Here is a 9,687-nt window from a genome sequence, read left to right as displayed (position 1 = left end):
ACTGAAGGAACAATAGGCTGGGAGGTCAGTTCCTTCATCATAATTATGCAAATTCTCATGACCATTGATCAACAACCACTGATCAAAGACCACAGATCAATGGCCATGAGTACCATTCACAGAGAGTTGGGGAATGGCTGCAATCACAGTAGTAATATGTAATATGGTGAAAAGATGTACCCTTAGGCCTCCTTTCCCTTTTCACGTAAATGGCTTCAAACCAGCGTCATATGATATGACCAGTTCCTTCAGTGGTGCTAATTTCAGTCATTATGCAAATGTACTGTTTATAAGATTGGGGAAACCTGCAGTCAGCTGAGACTGAAGAAGTCACTTGGATGAGTGATGTAGCGTTTCTCCTGCTGAAAATGCTACGTCCAAATGAACAGAATCAACGTTTGGGGATATACCTATGTTAGGTTTGTAGCTTGAACCCATCCGCTGGAACGTTGAAGACAATATAATTACACTGCAAGCAAGACACAAGTAGGCAAACTTCTTCATGGTACTCGTGCACAGGAGAGAACCGGACAGGCACCGTTCCTTCGCTTGACCCCAGTAGCTCTCGTCCGTTCTCCCATACACTGTCCTTTTATTGAGGTTACATGAATATGCATAGGTTCATTAACATACGACGTCTACATACAAACAAAGAGTACCTTGCCTGTGTGTGTGTGTGTGTGTGTGTGTGTGTGTGTGTGTGTGTGTGTGTGTGTGTGTGTGTGTGTGTGGGGACTGCTGATCAAAGGGTCAAACATCCTTGGTCAGGAAGAGGGTAGCCTCCCCCTCACCCTAGATGGTTCATCCTAGATAACACGGTGAGGAAGTCCTGCAGTTCATCTAAACAAAGAGCACTTAGACTAGAACAGACGCAACTACGTTAATCCTACCATAAAATAATAAGACACAGTATGACCTCTCATGCTCCCAAAGTGCTGTCTAATACACACAAAGTTTGCAGACTATCAAGGATCAAAACCTCTACCAATCTACAACTAATTACAAAACTCTAAGCATATATAAGTAAATATTTCTAAGCATAAATGACAATCAACAATACAAATCTAACATTTCCCCCCTTTTTGACCTTTATGCCTGAAAAGTTCCCAGGTATGAATACGTCATGTCTGACAGTTTCAATGCAAACCTTTTTATACTCAGCATATGTCAAATCACCCTAAATTACTGAAAGGTACACAGTTTAATAAATGTATTAGCAGTTACCCCATTCATTGAGCTCATCTCATGGCAACCTGCATCTTACGAGCAACCAAAGAAATTGTTAATTTAATAGTGAAAATAAAAAAGTAACATTTTCAAAAACATCTCAGCTTGGTAATGCTTCCTCCAGGTGTGCACATCACATGTCTCTCTGCAGAGTGGTTTGAGTTCTGCAGGGCGTCATGAATGTCTCTTCCAGTTGTTTCCATCACTGTCCATAGGACCAGAGTCCAAATGTATGTAGAATAGACATTCAAACATACTAGTTGGTTTTGTGGTTCGTCAACATGGGTCTCAGCTATTTCCAAGCTGCAGACCTCTCAGCACTCTAGTTTTATGGCCTCTTACCAGCCCCCATCACCTGACTTCAGACCTTCGTCTTGTGAGGGGGATATTTATGACTCTGCCATTGTCCACGCTCTGCAGAAAAAGCTCTCTGTGGAAAGGGTGCTGGGTTCCGTCATCTTACTGCTGTTATGATCCCAGCAGCCTTCAGAGTGTCATCGTATGCACAGTATAGTGGCACAGCATTAGGTGATGTTCATAGGAAACTGCTGTCATCACCACCATAGCTTCTGGTTCCTGTGCTTTCACAGAATCATGATGTCATCCTCGAACTCCTTCTGCGCTGTCGATGGAGCTTGGCACGCTCCCCTCATCCCACGAGTTTTCATGTTCCAACGCTGCTGAAGGTTTAAGGCAGAGCACGTCGTACACCTTAGTCGTCTTCCTCAGCGTCAATATTGAATCTTTCATTGTATTTAAAATCTTGCTGTGGGAAGTCTCCTCTTGATTTCCTGGAAGCTTAGTAGCACAGCTCTCTGTGTGATGTCTGCTGTGCTGAAGATGATCTCTGATCCTCCTGAAGCCTCTCTCCCATCTTGTGGACGATCCTCTCCTCTATTTTGCAGGCAGTTTCATGGTCCTTGCTGTGGCTCCAAGGTCTGATTTCATGATGGGCCCCAATCAGCTTGATCTTTGACCTCAACCACTGCCTGGTCCTGTCAGCTATGCGCTTCTCACTGGGCCTCTGAAGATTTCTCAGGAGATTACTGCTGCACCTGTATTTCCTTGCTAGGAAGACAAACTATTTGGAGAGTATGTCAACAATCATCAAACCACATTCTTTAGTTCAGTGAACTTCACTTATAGGCCATCAAAGCCTCATCTGAACATGGGTGCACCACTTGCATAGGTTTAATATTTGTAAATAAAACGGCTAATCACACAAATCACTGCAACAATAATAAAAAACATTGTTTAATGTTAATCCTTGGACCCCTCCTCTTGACGCATGGACACACCCATGAGTCAACTCATCAAACCTGGATTCCAGTCTTAAAGAAAAAGATTAGCTAGATCATATCCCAGGCAACATCAGGGCATCTCCTCCCCTGGAGCAGCACCACCCTGGACCTATAATCCTGCAATGAAAATGTTAGTGTGCTTTGCATATTAAGTTTGCTTAACACCTGGCTCTCCCAGGAGCCTGCATACACACCATCATGGCCTGGAAAACAAAATCTGGAAGTAAAATCAAACTTCATACCTGTAAACAATTGTATCATAAGGACAAGAAGCATTCAACATCAGCAAGACAAGTGTCATGTGCAGGTTTTCTCAAATCAGTAAACTACAACTATTTTCATAAGTCGCCTCAGACATGGATCATCCCATGTACTCAGGCAACATTAATGTAATCGGTGACTGCTCTTAAGCAAAGTCACTCCACTTATATATTACTATGGGCTCAAAAGTGGCCAGCTAATGAGCCCATATCAAACTATCCCAGAAACACTGTATCTCTTATTTGTTTTACTCATGTCACTTGTCCGTTTCAGCTGAATCTTCCACAGCATTCTCAAAGAAACTAACATTAGCAATACACATTGACTGTAGTCAGACAGAGGTCAGACACAGGTCAACAGGTTCCAGAGGTGCCATAAAAACACCATAAAGTCAACCCTAGCTGTGGAAAGAAGTAACACCAGTTCTCAACACAGGAAATTTCACACATGTTATTCACATTATCAAAGTAACCTTCACATTTTCCCATCAACACAATGCAACAGCATCACCACTCATAACCTGTAAACACAGTTTTCCTCACACATAAACCCAGAAATCCTGTAGTAGGAAAAAACATCAACCAGTTGTCCTGGTATAAATCGCATCATCAATTCACATGAAGAACTGGCATGCTGTAAGAAAAGAAAATGCAAATATTAGCGCTTGCGCAGGCGTATGCATACTTTGTCACAGATATCTCTGTAAGCAACTCAAGCCTATGAATAACACACCTGATAAATGCACAGACACAGAAAATGGCATTTAAAAGGTTAAATCATCATGCAACCTCGAGTGTTGCTGTCATCTTTCTGCTCCTGTAAAAGGAAACACATGGGTTCATCTGCACCTTTGTCAGGTGGGGGTTAGCTTCACACAATCATGTTCAGTCAGTCAGTCAGATATTTTAAAATTCTTACTCATTCACTCAGTGGTTCCTTCTTTTGCTAATTGTGGAAATTATCATCGCATTCGTTTCCACGCTCAGCAAAACGACGTTATTTCAAAAAGAAAAATAATTTAGACTGGATTTCCTCGTTGAATCCTTTTTGGGGGGGACTCTCATTTCCTAATTGTCCCAAATAAGTGGCTTTCTCCTGAACCCATTTTAAATGTGGAGAAACTCACTTGCAACAATTTTCTTGACGACGTGTAACGCTTTTAATTCCCGACTTGCAGATCTGCTCAAAGAAAAGAAATTCACAAGCAAAAATCAGTGCTTGTTCAAAAATGAAAAATAAAAAATAACAGAGATTATCAAACCAAACTCTCAGTGCACTGTGAAAGTATCAAAATAAAAAGGCCTTGTTAAGTCATGACACAAGCTCCTCATCTCAGGAGGGTAAATCATACCATTAGCATGGTTTATCATACCATCATACTAATCGGCAGGCTCAACTTCACAACAAAAGAAAAATCATCAGCTAGATTCACTCCAAATCAACCATCAGCTGCACAACACACAACATAACCCTAATGTCATATTAGCTATGAGTTTAATCACCCGGTCTGTGCTCTTCACTCATTTAAGCCACAGATCTATTTTATTCAATTTTTCCTTTTTCCCTTCATCATAAAACATGTGACATGCTGTCATGCACTTCACAAAACAGTCTGTTCTGACGTATTCAGAGTTGTGTATCTAAATACAGGATTCACTCGCACATCAAAGCAGGAAACTCAGTGTTTTAGAGTCTCTACTCAACACACAACAAACTCCAACACATCTCATTCACTCGTGCTAGAATTCAATCACCTTTCATTAATCTAAAACCGATCAACTAATTTGCATATCAGCTATTAACCCACTAAGTTGACAGGACGACAGAAAAGCATGTTCAAAATAGTATCACAAAAGACAATTTCCCTCATACAGTAAATTACTTATGCTGCCTCAATCAAGCAGGAAGCTTCTCCCAATTTACCATTTTAACACTAAATTTATTGTCTGATCACTGATTTATCAAACCAGGATTTTTTTTTTTCCCCACAAAAGTTAAATTGTTGTCCTGCAACTTGTAGAGTCAATTTTTTTCTTTAGGATAAATTCAGTATTTGATAACAAGTGTCTGCTAAATTGACACTATTGTAACACTGATGAAAGATAACAAGCTAATTTTCATTGCATGGGTTTGTGTTATTAGGCAGGTCTAATGCATGTCTGTGGAGCTGCATCTCCAGCAGAGCATGTTCTTAAAGCTGCCTTTCCTACACATTTCTCTGCTATTATTTAATCATTTCTTAACTAATGTGCTATGAGTCTTCATGAGTCATTTTGTGTTTGGAATTGTTAGTAGGGTTAATGCATGTTCTGCTTGTGTGTGTGTGATTTTGTATATGTTTCTATTTTCGCAATGTTTCAGACTCCGTCTCAATTTTCCAACTTAAGCAGTCAGTTTTCTTTTCCCCAGGTTTGCTAACCCAAATTTTGATTTCCCACATTAAATAATTCCTATGTGTTCTCACCTAGTCTTCTCACTCTGTTGTCCTCTCACTCTTTTGTCCTCTCCCTCTTCAACAGTCCCGGCAGTTCTCCTTCAGCTTTGTCCTGTCTAGTAGCTGAAGTGCTGCTGCTGCCTTCTTGGGCGACTTCTTAGCAGCTGCTGCCGGTTTCTTGGCTTTGGCTGCGGCGGGCTTCTTGGCTTTGCTCTCAGTAGCCTTGTTCATCTTGAAGGATCCGGAGGTCCTGGTGCCCTTGGTCTGCACCAGAGTGCCCTTCGCCACCAGGCTCTTGATGGCGGTCTTGACACGGGCCTTGTTCTTGTCCACATCGTAGCCTCCGGCAGCCAGAGCCTTCTTGAGAGCGGCCACAGACAGGCTGTTGCGCTCCTTGGAAGCGGCCACGGCTTTCACAATCAGCTCGCCCACGCTGAGGCCGACCTTCTTGGGCTTGGAAGTCATCATCTTCTTCTTCTTGGCCTGAACCTCGGCGCAGGGCGCAGGGCGTGTTTATGATGGAGCCTTTCCCACCACAGCGCTGGCACGTTGAACGCATCATGAAGGGTCCATTTCTTTCATGTCGCTAGCCAGCATGCTAGCTGCATGTGGCTTGCCCGAGTCACTCAGTCCTTTTTGAGCATTTCAACATGCTGCCACCGCCATCTTGCTCGCCCCTCCGTGGAATTCATCCAATCAGACAGGAAGATGGGTTTGCTTTCTTCTTCTGCTGCTGTTTATCCACATTGCTGCTGCTTTGCTGGGACTTTTTGTGCTCAGGACTTGCTGCTGTCTCTTTATCATGTTATTGCTTTGGAGCTGCATTCCTTATCTTCAGGGAGGAGTGAGCTCGCTTGTGAGGTTGAGAAACACATGGCACTGTAAATAAGTCAGCCAGAAACTTGGCCTGCATGTTTCCAATGATGTTAAACTATAACTTTCTTCCGACCGCTGCATGTGGAAAATTGATTCAGGTCTGCTTTTCACCTGAAAGTGACAAACTAAGACATTTCATTATTATCATCACTGCTTAATCAACACACATCTCTCTCTGTGTGTGTTTTTGTGAACAGTCTTTTCTTAAAAGCAGAAAATGAAATTGTAGTTGTTTTTGGCTGATCAACACAAAACCTTTTTCCTATGATTTTTCTTTTTCACTCTTTTTTTTTTTCCGTTACAATAGCTGGTGACCTGCAGAATCACCGCTCTCACTCACAATCAAAGGCAATTACTTTTACACAGCGCACAAAAACACTGTGATGTCAGACACATTCACACTCACTTTTTCATCTGCATAAATAAACCATATGGCTGGAGATATGTGCCATGGTGATCCATAAGCATGATCACCAGTTTATTTAATTATTTTTAATCCAACAAAACAAATAAACAAAAACATGATGCTGATGCTACACACACACACGAGTCAAGGTGCAGAAAAACTGCTCATGGAAACGCTGCACACTCATAGCTCTGTTTCCCTCTCTTTGAGTAGTTCTCAGACAGCTCTTGATCTGATAATGTGTAGCTTGCTCATCAGCTCAAAAAACAAAAACAAAACTGCAACGCGACATCACACAGTAGTTGCATGCTCTGCCCACAGTGGCAAAGTCTTACACTTACATATTCAACACAGCTTCTCCATCATGTATTTTTAGATGTTTCATACAGGGTTGAGCATATTAGTTGTTTTCACAGATGTGCTCTATATCTCAACAATGGCTCATAACAAGACGACCGTCTTCCACACAGGTCAAGTGCCTCTATGCACTTCATTAGTTTAAATATTTACCTATATCACTTCACCTCACATGTCATTGTACTGAATTTAAGCAACCACAAGTTTAATGTAGGTTACTTTTAACAACTATCCACCTCAATGGTTTGGCACACAGGCTGTTAACATTTTGTGTCAGGAAGGGGTGGGGGGAAAGCCACCCACCAGAGCACAGCTGCTGATGTGGGCTGGCCTTTTCCACACACTCTTCAAGGCTGGTGTGTTTTCTGAAAACTTCTAACATTTGAATCTCTTCCATTTATAAGCCTGCGATTAACCGCACGGCTCAGGTCCGCGTGAAACCCGCGCGACCGCATTCGCGTGCACCCACGCAGCTGTGGAGCCTTCGCTCTCTCTCTTTTATACATAAATACTTTGTGCTGCCAGGAGCAAAGTCCAGCACAAACGTCTTTCTCACTCTTGGTTGCTTAGAAACCCATGATAACAACAACAGTCGGTGTTACAGACCACGTGTTCTGCTCCGCACACACTCACACAACAACAACAACAAAAACGACGACGACGACAACAATGACAACAACACAAAATAGGCCTACTCCGGACTCACACCGGACCGCTCGGGACCCTGACCCAGTTGTGGGACGCTCACCCACTCGCGCGACAAAACCCAATGAAGGGACGCTCGGGACACACACCCAGGGCGATTTCAAAACCGGACACTCACCGGACGCTTGGGACCCTTGGGCGATTTAACCAAAACTTCTTTTTCGGGACACTAACCCAGTTATCGCTCCACAAAGCAGCGAACTTCTCAACGCCTCACAAAATGGCGGAGACTGCACAACGACACGGTTATAGAGTCGGCCTCTTTAAACTTACTTGGCGTTGCTTAGCGTGTAATATCAGCCTGAATCCCGCCGATCGCCATTCATCGAGGAGAAAGACAGACAGCGAATCCACAGGAACTTCCTGGCTGACGTCAGTCTTTCAGCGTGCCTCCCCCCCCTCGGTGAATGCGATCCCAGAGATCCGGCATCGAAGGACCAATTAATGTTAGGTTTGTAGCTTGAACCCATCCGCTGGAACGTTGAAGACAATATAATTACACTGCAAGCAAGACACAAGTAGGCAAACTTCTTCATGGTACTCGTGCACAGGAGAGAACCGGACAGGCACCGTTCCTTCGCTTGACCCCAGTAGCTCTCGTCCGTTCTCCCATACACTGTCCTTTTATTGAGGTTACATGAATATGCATAGGTTCATTAACATACGACGTCTACATACAAACAAAGAGTACCTTGCCTGTGTGTGTGTGTGTGTGTGTGTGTGTGTGTGTGTGTGTGTGTGTGTGTGTGTGTGTGGGGACTGCTGATCAAAGGGTCAAACATCCTTGGTCAGGAAGAGGGTAGCCTCCCCCTCACCCTAGATGGTTCATCCTAGATAACACGGTGAGGAAGTCCTGCAGTTCATCTAAACAAAGAGCACTTAGACTAGAACAGACGCAACTACGTTAATCCTACCATAAAATAATAAGACACAGTATGACCTCTCATGCTCCCAAAGTGCTGTCTAATACACACAAAGTTTGCAGACTATCAAGGATCAAAACCTCTACCAATCTACAACTAATTACAAAACTCTAAGCATATATAAGTAAATATTTCTAAGCATAAATGACAATCAACAATACAAATCTAACAACCTACCTGGATGATTGAGCATGCATCAAGAAGATGGATAAACTCCTTTTTTCAGCCTGTGAAGACTTTCTTTTGGAAGAAGTTTGCATCTCCGTTTTATTGTCCAACTGTGGTGAAACAGCTTGTAGTCAACTCCAAACAATTTTTCACTTAACAACATGCTGGTCCACCAAATTTTTTTACGTTCGCTTCTGTGTACAAAACCATCATATATCTGTATTTTCACACATTTTATTACTTTAACTACAATTCCTCCCTCTTTGTCGATATTGAAGGAGAGATCTGAGACTACAGAGTATCTAGGTGAACATAAAGAAAACAAACAAACAAAAAAAAAACTAATCAAGAATAACAGAAATCATAATAGTGGTTATCAGCTTTAGTCAGGCCTTCTGCTTCAGGTCCTGTTCTCATTTGACACTTCTTTCTTTCACAGTGTAGCCTATGTGATAAGAGGGCAGTCCATACAACATGTTCACTTAAATGAAGATGAATTAATAAAACAGAAATACCAATGAGGCTTGATGAGATATGGATAGAAGCATCAGTTGGTGGGCAGTAAATTGCCATAAAATGGATCCAAAAATTGCCAATTAGGAGGACGAGGTCATCGAGAGATATGAATGACACAAAAGCAAAACACAATGCATGCGGCAAGTCAGGAAAGTATAAAATACCGCAGTTTTTTAATTTTATTTTGTTCAAATAGTGGCAAGTCATTGTTTCAGTAATTACTTGACTCATAGTGAATGTTACAGAAAATAAATAGTGTCAGTGTGGGACTCAGTGAAGCTGATTTTAAACTGATTTTAACCACACCCTTGTTCCTTTAACGTGGTAAAAAGAGAACCATCCAAAACTGAGGATACAATTCGGAAAGACTCATCAAAATCAGATAATTGAATGTTGGAAAAATTCTGCCTGGTCTTAATTTGGATAGTACAAATCTAACCTTTGTATAGTAGAGACAGAGTTTGACACACACTGGGCGCTGCACTACCAGCTGACCACAGTCAACCGGAGTAT

At 42.2% G+C, this 9,687-nt stretch overlaps 1 protein-coding gene across 1 annotated transcript; it reads right to left on the bottom strand.

The window, feature by feature from the left end:
• Window positions 1-669: 669 nt before the first annotated feature.
• On the bottom strand, window positions 670-8,655 carry LOC308398147 (histone H1-like). The gene is made up of 2 exons (XM_080884603.1): window positions 3,522-8,655; window positions 670-3,422 (listed from the first exon to the last, which is right to left on the bottom strand). The coding sequence occupies exon 1, from the start codon at window positions 5,689-5,691 to the stop codon at window positions 5,302-5,304; it is 390 nt and encodes a 129-aa protein (XP_080740729.1). The 5' UTR covers window positions 5,692-8,655; the 3' UTR covers window positions 670-3,422; window positions 3,522-5,301.
• Window positions 8,656-9,687: the final 1,032 nt, after the last annotated feature.

The sequence above is a fragment of the Rhamphochromis sp. 'chilingali' genome (assembly GCF_963969265.1).
Source record: "Rhamphochromis sp. 'chilingali' genome assembly, chromosome: 6".
Classification (NCBI taxonomy): Eukaryota; Metazoa; Chordata; class Actinopteri; order Cichliformes; family Cichlidae; genus Rhamphochromis; species Rhamphochromis sp. 'chilingali'.
The sequence above is the reverse complement of the archived record's forward strand: the minus strand, read 5'-3'. Positions and strand labels throughout refer to the sequence as shown.

Coding starts and splice junctions, on each gene's coding strand:
- LOC308398147 (XM_080884603.1), bottom strand. CDS start 5,691: ATGATGACTTCCAAGCCCAAGAAGGTCGGCCTCAGCGTGGGCGAGCTG.